At 42.3% G+C, this 14,242-nt stretch overlaps 1 protein-coding gene across 1 annotated transcript in view; it reads right to left on the bottom strand.

Annotated features, from left to right (window-relative positions):
- PTPN9 (protein tyrosine phosphatase non-receptor type 9) overlaps positions 1 to 14,242 on the bottom strand; it is an 86,672-nt gene continuing 72,430 nt past the window's right edge. Inside the window, exons 9-13 of the mRNA XM_059058886.2 lie at positions 11,260 to 11,326; positions 5,482 to 5,560; positions 4,129 to 4,279; positions 3,500 to 3,707; positions 1 to 2,724 (exon numbers count right to left, since the gene is read on the bottom strand). Coding sequence (XP_058914869.1) covers positions 2,510 to 2,724; positions 3,500 to 3,707; positions 4,129 to 4,279; positions 5,482 to 5,560; positions 11,260 to 11,326 — 720 coding nt within the window. The 3' untranslated portion in view covers positions 1 to 2,509. The remainder of the gene's footprint in view (positions 2,725 to 3,499; positions 3,708 to 4,128; positions 4,280 to 5,481; positions 5,561 to 11,259; positions 11,327 to 14,242) is intronic.

The following is a 14,242-nucleotide window of genomic DNA, read 5'->3' on the forward strand; positions in this document are numbered from 1 at the left end:
TCAGCTGCTGTCACTTTTATTAAAAACACCCCATGCCAGAACTGCTCCAACTGCACAGGTGTCACTGGTCAACAGGGAGGAGGTACACAGCATGGGGAGTGGTCCTACATGGACAAAGCTTCTGGTTCTACTCTGAGAGAGATGCAAATGACTCAAGATCTTCCCACAAAGGTACCAGTGTAACCAAATGTATGGGGTTTCCCTGGGAAAATGACCTCTCTGGTACGCTGCAGACTTGAGGACCTGTACCAGGAGGTCCTATCTGGGAGAATCAGTCACCAACTCTGTCAGAAACCCTTCTTGTCTATTACATACAGATTGAGTCAAGATCAACTACCTGGAACTTAAGAACTGTCTATACCTTGAATAGAACATTAAAATAACTCATTTCCAAAGACAAAACACTATCTTGATCTGTGAGATAGCAACGCAGTAAAGAGGCCAAAGCTTTGTAAGCAGACAAACTTGAGCTCCACTTCTAGAGCTGGACCTGCTAAACCTTACCTCCACTGTAACCCTCTGTACCTTACCTTTCTCATCTACACAGAAACAGAAGGAAGGGAGAATAACATCTCACTGGATTGTTGTGAGGTTTAAATGAGGTAATGGGGGGGAAAGCACCAACCACAGCGATTGGCACTTGGCAAGCAGTCAACTGGTGCTGGTTCCCTTTGTCTGCCCAGAGCTGGGCCATGGCCTTGGGCAAGATGGGCAGCTCTCAGAACTGAAAGGCTATGAGGCCTTGGGTTCCTCCCTGCCTCCCCATCCCTCCCAGACCAGCTCTTGGAGCCCCTCCTCACCTTCCCAGCCCCAGACTGCTACTAAATTGATGAAGCTAAAAGGATTTGATCACGTCGGTATATTTATATGTAAATACAAAACTGTATCGCTGTAAGATATCGAATATGAACATTACAATTATTTTCTGAATCTGACTCAGTCCATTGACGTTAAATACAAAATGAAAAGATTGTAAAAATAAGAATATATACATTCAAAGAGCTTATTACAGTATAAAATTATTGAGGTCTGATCAGCTGCCAACCTCATCTGTGATAGGGGAAGAAGTTTTAGGGGTTCCTGGGATTTTCTTGGGAATGTGGAATGCTGGGACTCTTGATTCCATCCCTGGCATATCAGGCTAGGTAGGCCAGGAGGAGACAGGGACAGGTTGAATGAATAGGGGGAAAACAGTGATTGCAGGGGACTGCTTCACCCAGACAGGGGTTAAGCTTTTTATTGACACAGAACCCACCCAGCTTGAGCTCCAGGGTCTGGCAGGCTACTAGGCAAGAAAGAGGTGGGCATATGAGTGGACAGGGCCAAGTTGCATAAGAAAAAGAACGTTCTAGCAAAAGAAAAAGGGGCCCCAGCTCATTCTCTCAGGGAGGGAGTCTCATAGTATGTAGTTTCCTCTCTCTCACACGTGGGCTCCCTCTCTTTCCTTCTAAGACTTCGTACCGATTGCTTTTGGCTCTGGCTGCTCAGTGAATTCATCTCTGCCCAGATCCCAATCCCCAAGGGATAGGGAGAGGAGAGAGAGGGTCTGGAATCACAGTGGCGGTCTATTCCCAAAGTTGGCAAAGTAAACAGAGAAAAACCATTAGATAAGGTCAATCCATGCTGAATTAAACCAGTGTCACCACAAACCAGTATTCTTGGCTCCAACAGGCAGCATCCTGGAGAGAGATGTCATTATATAAGGATGAGGGCCTGTAGCAGGAGCATGGAGAGTGGATGTGTGTGTGTCCTCTTCCACCACTCTGCGGTCTGACAACAGGCAACACGATCCCCAACCCCAGCTCGTCCAGGATAAACAGTAGGATCCAAAAATCGAGGAGTCCTGAACTGCAACAAGAAGCCCCAGGAACTTCTACAAAGGAGTATCTCTGTGTATATGTATTTATAGAATACGACCATATTATCACATACAGTATATATTATATACACACGTACGTATGGACTCATACACATAAGTGCACATACACACACGCACACACAGAGAATGACAGAAAAGACTGGAATACACGCCCTAGGTATAAACGTGCTTGGCACTCAGGACGTTCTCTAGAATATGTAACTTGGTCAAGCTCTCTGGGAAGGAGGTGGATGCTCACCAAACCCCCCCATCAAATCCTAGCAAAGGGAAGGAATGGAAAGAGACCTTGAGAAGGAGAATGGCATTAGGAAAGGGGGGAGGGAGGTTCCTTCCCCACTTACCTCGGGGCCCCTGGCAAAAATCGACAGCCACAATTTGGTTTTAATAAGGCACAGTTCGATAGCAGGTGCTAGGAATTAAGAACACATTGCTGCTGGCCCTTTCTAGTGGCAATTTCACCACATCTATCTAGCCAAAGGGAAAGGCTGCCTTGCGTGCACGCGTGCGCCGGGAGACACAAGAAAGAGGTTGGTCCATGGCTTCAGTGTAACTGATGGCAACCTATAGGCTCAGCGGTGTCCAGGGTAGTTTAAGGAAGTCTGGGCAGCAGATAGGAGGCTTGTGGGACAGTTACTGACCCTCCATGGCCAGGAGGTTGTGGCTGGAGGGCACCATGCCCTCCCTCTCTGCAAACTCCAGGATTGCCTTGTAGCAGAAATAGTACTGCTCAGGGGTCTGGATGCTGAAGGCCCTCTGGGTCCTCATGCGCGACACCGTCTGGAACACATTTAGGGTACCAAGCTCCTCCAGCTGTGCCAGGCAGATGTCCAATGAGCAGAAGGTACCTGAAGGAAGGAAGGAAGTGGTCATACCTGAACTACCTCTCCTCTTTCCCTCCCTCTACCAAGTAACCCAGGCAGGACTGGATGAATGAATTCAATGGCAAGGTGCCTCATGGCAGGAGGCCAGTTGGCCTTAGGCCTGAAAGGGCTCAAGGAGGAGGTCACCAGGAGTGTTGAAGGCCAGAGAAATGAGAAGGCCTCTTGTCTCTCAGGACATATATGGGGGTAATAGGAATAGTAGGTGGGAAGGTGACAGAGGGACTTCTTGCTTCAATCCCAGACAGATAGAATGACAGCACTCCCACAGCTGGGCCCTAATTTTCAGATTCCACAACTTCTCCACAGAGACCTAACACAAACCTATTCTTCCTTCCTCCCAAAGGGACCTCTGAACTAGAAGGCCAACAGTCCCTGCAATGTACATCCCCTTAAGGCAAAAGCTGCTAACTGGTTCCACTCCCCAGGGAAGGGTATGGGAAGAAAGCAACAACTCAGCTGAGCTCTCTGGGACACCCAGGTGACAGTGATGGGATCAGAAGATAATCATGCTGATGGGATGTATAAAGCATCAAACCCCTAGAGGACTTGGCTTGTGAAGTATACATTCTGGCCAGTACACCTAACACTAGGGATACTAAAAGGACATTAAAGAGGAATTTTTCATGGTAATTCACCACCAATGGATCAAATACTCACATTCTGGCAACTAAGAGCTTTGTTATTCCTCCCCCACCCTTAGTGCCTCTGGATGCTCCAAGAGCTGCATCAGGTGCATTACCTGTCCTGCCAATGCCTGCACTGCAATGGACCACAATGGGTGGCTCAGGGCACTGCCCTTTGGAGCGTGCTCCCATGCTGCTGACGGCCAGCCTCTGCTGGTTCCTGACGGCTCTCAAGAAATCAATAAGGGAAGCTGCCGAGGAAGGGACACCATAATCTGGCCAGCTCAGGAACTGAAAGTGGGTCACGTGGCGTTTCTGCCGTTCCTTGGATGAAAAAAGAAGCAAAAGTTAATGAGGTCATTTCTCCTTGCCTCTGACTACCTTTGGCTTTTCCAGATTCTCAACACTCTGGAATCACTATCACCAAGGTTCCTATCACCCTCAACTTTCTCCACAATTGCTTCTCTACAAACGCAAAGGAAAGATTAAATGTCTGGAGAGGGCAGAATTCCTATATTATATGATCCAGATTTCTTATGTTATAAAAAGTTTCATTCCTAAGTAATGCCACTGTTGTGTTGAGACAATATGGCTATTCTGGCTCTGAGTTGAATATCCTGATCCTGTTTCCAGAAGAATGGAAGTAACTTATAAGCTCCCTGGAATACTGCCTATTCCCTTTGGAGATTTTCTTTACAGTAAAGGTTTTCCCCCAGCTTCAAAAGAGTGCGAAAATAAAATTTACCTCTGTGTTGTGAATTTCTAGCGTTGTTTTCTTATAATGGTTCATATTCTCCACGCCTAGATTGGTCACTGTGAGGAAGCCAAATCGGATCCGAGAGTCTTTTTCTAAAGGCCAGTATTGGCCACACTTTCTCCTGCCGCCCTCCTCAAAGCTGAAGACACACAGAGAAAGATAAGCCTTCCATCCTTCTTCTCCACAGCAATAACTCTGCTCTACCCATGACCTGCTGTACCCTTAGGCAGAAATGTCATCTCTTGCATTGCTTCTGTCTAATCTATCCCCTTGCTTCTTGGCAGAAAAAGGAAACCTTCATTCTAAACAGATGTAACAACAGCTAAATTTTCCGCATGTACTCATTTAGTGGACATTTATTGAGCACCAGCTACATCCATTTGGTCCCTTTCCTGATACCTCTTGGTACCCCTCACATATCTGGCATAAATACTGGGTGGACAAAGAAAGACAGTAGAGAAAATATGGTGGGCCAGGTCAAACTCCCTGCCCTATATCTCAGTTACCGTTCATTCTCTTCCCCAGTGACAGCCCTTGCCTGATAGAGGAGTGGGAAAGGCACAGTTCCTGGGATGCCAACAGGAGGTTTATGTAAAAGCCTAAAGTCCACCTCACAACTCTTCAGTGGCTCCAAAGTACTCCAAGGTGGTACTTCTTCCACTACCTCCCCTCCAAATCAAAGGTGGCTTGTAACAGTGCCATGAGAGAGGGATCTGAGCAAACATTCTCATTAATTTTTTTCTCCTCATCTGAAATTGGTTATAATTATCATAATGATGATGATGATACTAGTAATTCCTAAAGTTTTGGCAGATAGATACACCAAAATTTCAAAAATATTCCTTTCGTCAAGAGCTTCTGGCCTGACCTATTATGTTTCACATCTCTTTTTTTCAAGTTCTCCTACAGGTGGAAATATGAACAAGAAGAAAAATGGTCAAAAGTAGCAGGGAAAGGGAGAACTAAGGGGAACTGGTAATTCAGAAGCCAGGAAGATGGCTGACCTTTGGAAGTAGGGAGCAGGCTAAAAGTAAATTGCTCCATGTTTCCCAATGCTTCCTCTAGTAGTTAAGGCCAGGACCTCAGGATAGGCTGTAACTGGCACAGGGTCATCAGAGCCATGGATTAAAGCTTTGACAAGTTAGCTCTATCAATCTCCACCATAACCTGGCTCTGTTAACTCTGGGTCAGCTAAGAAAAAAGCTAAGACATCTCAATCTCTTTGCCATGGCTTTCCTAATCCTCATTGTTTCTAAGAGCTAAACTCCCCTCTAGAATCACCCATGCTTGGGGATGGAGGAGTGGGGGGAAGTGCAATGGGTAGAAAAGGGATGAACTCACCGGGTGGTCATGACAATCACCAAGACTTTTTGCTCCCATACCATGAGCCAGAAATCACGATAGGTGTTCTCCAAAGGGCCTACAATGAAAGTAAAAGACAAGGAACGTGACCCTGGGAAGCTCTTCTTTCCTTCTTAGGCTCTTCTGTTTTTTCCCAACTACTAACTCCAAAGCACATATGCTGGCTCCCTGCCTTTTTGACTATATCCCTGCTATTCAGGGTGGTCCTTGGGCAAGCAGCACCAGCATCGTATGGGAGAGTATTAGAAATGCACTATCTCTATTTTAACAAGATTCCCAGGTAAAATTGTAGGTAGGCTACAGTTTGAGAAGCATTGCTACACATCCTCTTAGAGCCTCATCAACAGGGCTTCAGCTATCACATCCAGACTGAGAGTGTCAACTGTGCACATGTCCCTAGCTGCTTTCACCTCACCTAAGCCTTATAATCACCAGTTGCCTACTAAACCATTCCCCTTCCATGTCCCCTCATCCATCTCCTCAGATCCCGCATGTTTGCAATTCAGTCTCCTCCTTCAAAATTAGCTTTCTCTTTCTACTTTCTCAACTGTTAACAGTACTGGCATTCTTAAATGACTCAGTCTCATAAAGTTGGAGTCAACTCTGACTTACCCATTTCTTTCATTTCCCAGAAACAGACACCAAGTCCTAGATTTTTTTTGCCTTTGGAATGTTTTTGGTTTTTACCCTTTTGCCCCTATCCTGGTCTTCCTGTCGAAATTCACTGCCACAAAGACCATATCATCTTTTGTCTGAGTTCCTGTAATACCATCTTGGTTTACTTTTCTGAATAGGAATTTTTCTTCCAGTCTATTCTGGATATCCTTGCCAGTTTAATCTTTCTAAAAAACTGCTTCATCACAATATAGACACACAAGCTCACTTCTGCTTCTATTCCTTTGTTCACATTCTCTCACCTCCATTGCCACTGGACTTTCTACCCTTTTTTTTTTTTTCCTTCTGGTTTTATTGAGCTATAATTGGCATACAGCCCTGTGTGAGTTTAAGGTATAGAGAGCATAATGATTTGACTTATTTATACAATGAAATGATTACCACAATAAGTTTAGTGAACATTCATCATCTCATACAGATACAAAATTTAAAAGGGAAAAAAAAAACTTTTATCCTTGTGATGAGAACTCTTAGGTTCTACTTTCTTAACAGCTTACATGTATAACACACAACAGTGTTAATTATATTCATCACATTGCACATTACATCCCTAGTACTTACTCAGCTTATATCAATAAATCTGTATCTTCTGACTGCCTTCATCCATTTTCCCCCTCCCCCCAACCCCTGGTAACCATAAATATGATCTCTTTTTCCATGAGTTTGTTTTCAAAGTATAATTGGTCTACAACACTATGTTAGTTCCCGGTGTACAACTTGATACAGGGATTTATATGTTGTTCGATATTTCTATACACTGCAAAATGATCAACACTCCACCCATTTTCAAGTGCTGCCTCTTCCTTAAAGCTTTCTCTTAACACCACATTCCTCTTTTGAAAAATTTATTTATTTATTTATTTATTTATTTATGCCTGTGTTGGGTCTTTGTTGCTGCACGCGGGCTTTCTTTTAGTTGTGGCAAGTGGGGGCTACTCTTCATTGCGCTGCGTGGGCTTCTCATTGCAGTGGCTTCTCTTGTTGTGGAGCACAGGCTTTAGGCGCACAGGCTTCAGTAGTTGTGGCGCATGGGCTCAGTAGTTGTGGCTCGTGGGCTTAGCTGCTCCGTGGCATGTGGGATCTTCCCGGACCAGGGCTCAAACCCGTGTCCCCTGCGTTGGCAGGCAGATTCTTAACCACTGTGCCACCAGGGAAGCCCCAACACCACATTCCTTGTAGGGTTTCCTCTCATCTCAGCTATTGATGGCACATCTGGATCAAAACATCTTAACCATTTAATGTGTATGGTCTTACATCAGTAATTTTACTTTGTGAGAAGTAATCATATCTCAGCCAAACATGGTGCAGAGGGCAAGGGCTATGTCATCAACTACTCCTTTTAGAGTCAGAATCTGTACAGGCTGGGCACTCAGCAGGAACAATGAAGATGCCTGTGAGCCAATAACTCCCTTTCAATCAAGTGAGTAACAACTGAGGATAATTCCTTGTACTTCCCCAGTGCTTTTTCCTCCTTTGCTTTCAGGGAAGCAGGGCAGTACCAAGGGCTGATTTTGTCGTGGAAATCTGCTAATTGCACTACCATTTTTGCTAAAGTCTCTTAGGAAGCACTAACATTTTATGATACTAGAATTCCCTCTTTGCAGAAGTGGACACTGCCAGGAGCATGTGAAGTCTTGGAAACAAGCTAAATGTCTAACAAGAGAGGATGTTAAATTATGGCATACCCCCAAATTTAAGCAGTCCATAAAGGTGATATTATAAGATCTGTATTTTTGCTATGGAAAGGTATCCACAAGACAACCATCAACAGAAAAAAGAGATAATGTATAGAAAAAGCCCATTTTGTTAGATAGTTTATATGTCCATATCTATTTGTATGTACAGAATGAGGTTTAGAAGAAGATGCTTCAAAATGTTAACATTTTCTCTGGGTCTCTGGGTTATGAGTGATTTTCATCTTCATTTTCTACAATGGACATGGCATTACCATAGCATGCATGTCAAGAAGATAATAAAAACACCCTTTCCCCACCTCTGACCCTTAGCCTTGTTCACATCGCACTATACTGCATCACAGCAGCTCTCATATACTTTATTTTTCACATTCAAACCACTGGCAAAATTGGTGTTGCCACTCAGAGCACCTGATAATACCACTTAGACTCAAGGCTAGACAGAGAAGGGTCATAATTTCCTCAAAGGCATAAAAGAGAGATTTAGAAAGGAAAGTTACACTTCCCAGATTAGACTCTTTAACAGCAGACTTCTGTGAAGAAATAAAGTCAGCAGTTTATGCTGACATGGATGAAACAATCCACTAACCTGTCTTGCAAGGACTTTTGAATCAAATAGACATGTGCCCAATCCTGTCTGTGTCACTTACTAGCTGTGTGACCCAAGGTCACCTAAACTCTTTGGGCTTCAGTTTGTTCATGGATTAATAAACCTTCCTTGCAGAGTGTCTATAATAATTAGACAGTGATTATATATCTAATATATAATAGATACTTTCAATAAATGACAGATATTATTAGAAATATTATGAATAAAAATCAGAATACTGAACACAGCCAAGAAGGTTAACCAGACAAACCAAACCAGTCTTCTCAATATCACAGGATCCCATTTCCCAGTCCTAACAGAGTGCTGATGCCTTCTAAAGATGATCAGTGTTTAACTCAAGAAATCCTCTTTCTCATACTCCTGGATGAGCTTCTTCTCCTGCACAGGGCCTTCACATCCAGTCTAAAGGATCCAATCCCTGCAGAACTAGCAACTCTAAGAAGTGCCCTTGCCTTCTAAACCTGGAGAGAGGAACATTCTGAGACCCCGAGAGTCAATCCTTACCCTCCATAAGCCCATCCATGCCACGGTCATCCTCCTCAACAAAGCCCTACTCTCACACAGATCACATGCTAATCTATACCTGCCAAAAATCTTTCCTGATAGTTCTCTTATTTCTTCCTAGGGTCTTGAAAGGACTCTTGTTGGAGAGAGTAGTCCCTCCTAAGGGAAAAAAAATAAATCTGTGAGCATCAGACCAATTACAATATACCAAGAATCCAAAGGCCCTTTTCCCTTTTCTTCTCCCTCAACTTCTATTTTGAAAAATTTGAAACCTACAAAAAGTTGAGGGACTTCCCTGGTGGTGCAGTGGTTAAGAATCTGCCTGCCAATGCAAGGGACATGGGTTCAATCCCTGGTCTGGGAAAGTCCCACATGCCACAGAGCAACTAAGCCCGTGCGCCACAACTACTGAGCCTACGTGCCGCAACTACTGAAGCTCACGCGCCTAGAGCTCATGCTCCACAACAAGAGAAGCCACCACAATGAGAAGCCTGCGCACCGCCACAAAGAGTAGCTCCTGCTCGCCGCAACTAGAGAAAGCCTGTGCGCAGCAATGAAGAACCAACACAGCCAAAAATAAATCAAAAAAAAAAAAGTTGAAAGAACGGTACAATGTACTCATACTTTCTTTAGCTCGAAAGCTATCATTTTTAGCTATCGTTTTGCAAAGCCTGCTTCTCTATATATACACAACACATATTTTCTCTTTTACTGAACTATTTAAGTTTCAGACATTACATTTCACTCTTAAATACTTGAACACGTATTTAGAAGAACAAGAACATTCTCCTGTAGAACAATACCATTATCACACTGCAGCAATTAAACATTAATACAATAATATTATCTAATACACAGTCTCCAACTGTCCCCATAGTTTGTCCTTAATAATTTTTTTCGAAATTGAGTTTGCAAGTATGGATGACACACTGCCTTTGGTTATCAATGTCTCTTTAGTCTCCTTTAATCCAGAACAGTTCCCTGTCTTTTTTTTTTTCCCCCATGGCATTAACTTTGAAAAGTCAAAGCCAGGTCTCTAGTATGTTCCACAATCTGGATTTGTCAGGTTTGTTTCTCATTATTAGATTCAGACTTAAAAACTGGCAACAGCAATTCCCTGGTGGCACAGTGGTTAAGAATCCGCCTGCCAATGCAGGGGACACGGGTTCGAGCCCTGGTCTGGGAAGATCCCACATGCTGCAGAGCAACTAAGCCCGGGCGCCACAGCTATGTAGCCTGCGCTCTACAGCCCACGAGCCACAGATACTGAGCCCACATGCCACAACTAAAGCCCGCGCATGTAGAGCCCATGCTCCAAAACAAAGAGTATCCCCCACTAGCTGCAACTAGAGGAAGCCTGCATGCAGCAACGAAGACACAACGCAGCCAGAATTTTAATAAATAAATAAATAAATGTATTTATTTTTTTTAAAAACACAAAAAACTGGCGACATACAACATAGGTTATGTTGTGTAGTTCTCACTATACCACAACAGGAGGCATATAGTATCTATTTGTCCATTATTGATGATACTAAGTGTGATCACTTGGTTAAGAAGGTATCCACCAGATCTCTTGCTGGCCATATTCCACAATGGTCAAAGGGCCTTAATTCCATATGATGGCCTGTCATGTCCTCCTATGTTGTGATTTCCCACCACTCTCTTTGAAGGAAACCTGGTATTCTCCTTGAGATAGCAAAGAACAGGTCAGGAGTAGTACTAGGGCCCACAAGAATATTAACAGAGGTTCCATCTGAAATCCTCCTAGAGCGCCCAATACTTCACTGTCAGACCTAGCAAAGACTATCCACGTCAGAGACTGCTGGCATGCTCTGTGATGGTACAGGGACCAGCAAAAGCCTCTTAAGCCAGCAACACCCATTCATGGACTGAACTCAATCTCTGGGAAGTCCCATTGCCATTCCTTTACGTCCTACTCGACATAAAGAGCATCTCACTGGCCAGTGAACTCTGATGACCCATACCCCTGGGTTGGCAACACTAAGACACAGTCCAAAAACTTGTAGTAATGTTGTGTGTTCAAATTTCTAGTTTATCTCTATGCAGTGAGTTTCCAGGCACATCTGGTACAGAAACTCTACACCTCTCATCTGCCTTCCTCAATAACCCTCAATCTTTATGAAAGGCCAGGATCTAGTGGCAGCAACATCACCTCAAGTTGCCATTTCCTTTAAAAATTATGCTATCATCTGATGCCAACAATCACAGGTAGATGACACAAAACCAATTTGTGAGGGGAAGACTACTTACCTTGTGTCCCAATGTAAGCATTCTTCTGTTTGTAGCCATCCATGAAACTGGCATTGATGTAATCTGTCTAATGATAAAAAGGAAATATCGTTGCAGCTGTGTGGGATATAACATTTGGGTAGGAAAATGATGTACTAAGTAAATAAAACTCAAGGTGTGAATTTTCTCTTTTTGTCAGGCAGAAAATGAGGAGTGAAAGGACCAATTCAAAAACCTCACTTCCACAAATGTTACTGGGACAAGTGGATATCCATATGCACAAAAAATGAAGCTTACCCCTTCCTCACATCATATAAAAAAACTAACTCCAGGAAATTCCCTGGCAGTCCAGTGGTTAGGACTCAGCACTTTCACTGCTATGGTCTGTGTTCAATCCCTGGTCATGGAACTACGATTCTACAGGCCAAAAAAAAACCCCCCAAAACAAAAACAAACAAACAAAAAACCTTACTCCAAATGGATCACAGACCTAATGTAAGAGCTAAAACTTTAAAACTCTTAGAAGAAAACATAGGATTAAATATTTGTGACCTTGGGTTAGGCAAAGCCTCCTTAGATATGACACCAAAAGCACAAACAACAAAAGAAAAAAACAGATAAACTGAACTACATTAAAACTGAAAACTTTTGTGCTTCAAAGGACACCATCAAGAAAGTGAAAAAACAGGGGATTTCCCAGGTGGTCCAGTGGCTGAGACTCCACGCTCCCAATGCAGGGAGCCTGGGTTCGATCCCTGGTCAGGGAACTAGATCCCATAAGCATGCAGCAACTAAAGATCCCTCATGTCACAACTAAGACCCAGTGCAGCCAAAATAAATAAATAAATAAATATTTTTTTGAAAAAAAAGAAAAAAGTAAAAAAACCACCCAAAGAATGCACACATTTGATAAGGGATTTGTATCTAGACTATATAAAGAACTCTCACAAATAAATAGTAAAAAGACAACTCAGTTTTAAAATGGGCAAAGAATCAGAATAGCTATTTTTCCAAGATGATATACAAATGGCCAATAAGTACCTGAAAAGTTGCTCAACATCATTAGTCATCAGGGAAATGCAAATCAAAACCACACTGAGATACCACTTCACACTCACTAGAATGGCTACAGGTAAAAAATAATAACAAATATTGGCAAAGATGTAGAGAAATTGGAACCCTCATACACTGCTAGTGGTAATGTAAAATGGTGCAATCACTTTGGAAAACCGTCTGGCACTTCCTCAAAAGGTTAACCACAGAGCTACCATATGACCCAGCAATTCTACTCCCAAGGGAAATGAAGACACAGATGTAAACAAAAAAACCTCATAAACAAATATTCACAGCAGCGTCATTAATAGCCAAAAAATGGAAACAACTTAATTGTTTATCAACGAATGGATGGATAAATAAAATGTGGCATATATCCATACAATGGAATATTATTTAGCAATAAAAAGGAGTGAAATACTGATACATACTACAACATGTATGAACCTTGAAAACACGCTGAGAGAAACGAGACACAAAGGGCCATATATTGTATGATTCTACCTAGGTGAAATGTCCACAATAGGCAAAAAGAGTAGACAAAAAGTAGGCGGGTTTGGGGGAAATGGGGAGTGACTACCAAGGCGAGTTTCTTCTTTAGGTGATAAAAATGTTCTAAAGTTGATTGTGGTGATAATTGCATGACTCAGAATATATTAAAAACCAATGACTATTTCATATTGCGTGAGTTGTAGTAGTTTGTGTTTTTCAAGGAATTAATCCATTTTTTCTAAGTTGTCAAATTTATGTGTGTAGAGTTGTTTGTGGTATTCACTTATTTTCCTTTTTATGTTTACATGGTCTATAGTGAGGTCCTTTTTGTCATTCCTGATGTTGATAATTTGTATCTTCTCTCTCATTTGTCAGTCTTGCTAGAGGGTTGTTAATTTTATTACTTTTTCCAAAGGATCAGCCCTTTGTTTTATTGTTTCTATTATTTTTATGCTTTCCGTTTCATTTATTTCTGTTTTTATCTTTATTATTTACTTCCTTCTGCTTGCTTTGGATATATTTGGTTCTTCTTTTCCTGTGTTTTCTCAATGGGAGCTTAAATAATTGATTTGAGATTTTTCCTATTTTCTAGTATATGGATTTAGTGCTAAATTTAGTGATAACATTTTCCCTCTCAGTGTGACTTTAGCTGTATCCAACAAAGTTTGGTATGTTCTTTGTTCACTTTCATTCAGTCCAATGTATTTTTAAAAATCTCCCTTGAGATTTCCTCTTTGACTCATGGATTACTTTGAAGTATGTTATATTCCTGTTATCCTTCTGTTACTGATTTCTAGTTTTATTCCATTGTGAACAGCGAACACACTCTGTATGATTCCAATTCTTTTTTTAAAATATTTTTTTATTTATTTGGTTACACCAGGTCTTAGTTGTGGCAAGCAGCCTCCTTAGTTGCAGCTCCAGGGCTCCTTAGTTGTGGCTTGCCAGATCCTCAGTTGTGGCATGCAAACTTTTAGTTGTGGCATGCATGTGGGATCTGGTTCCCTGACCGGGGATTGAAGTGGGCCCCCTGCATTGGGAGCATGGAGTCTTATCCAGTGTGCCACTAGGGAAGTCCCTGTATGATTCCAATTCTTTAAAAAAAATTTTAATGGCCCAGCATGTGGTCTGTCTTGGTATATATTCTGTGGGCACTTTAGAAGAATGTGTATTCTGTGGTTGGTGGGTACAGTGTTCTGTAAATGTTAATTAGAATCTGTTGGTCAATGGTGCTGGTGAGTTCTTCTATATCCTTGCTGATTTTCTCTCTAGTTGTTCTACCAATTGTTCAGAGATGGGTACTGAATTCTCCAACTATAATTGTGGACTTACCTGTTTCACCCTTAGGTTCTATCAGGTTTTGCTTCACATATTTTTCAGCTCTGTTGCTTGGTGCATATCCATTTATGTTTGCTATGTGTTCTTGGTGAATTGACCCTTTGTAATTTTATAATGTTAT

Source organism: Kogia breviceps, chromosome 3 (assembly GCF_026419965.1).
Source record: "Kogia breviceps isolate mKogBre1 chromosome 3, mKogBre1 haplotype 1, whole genome shotgun sequence".
NCBI classification, from domain to species: domain Eukaryota; kingdom Metazoa; phylum Chordata; class Mammalia; order Artiodactyla; family Physeteridae; genus Kogia; species Kogia breviceps.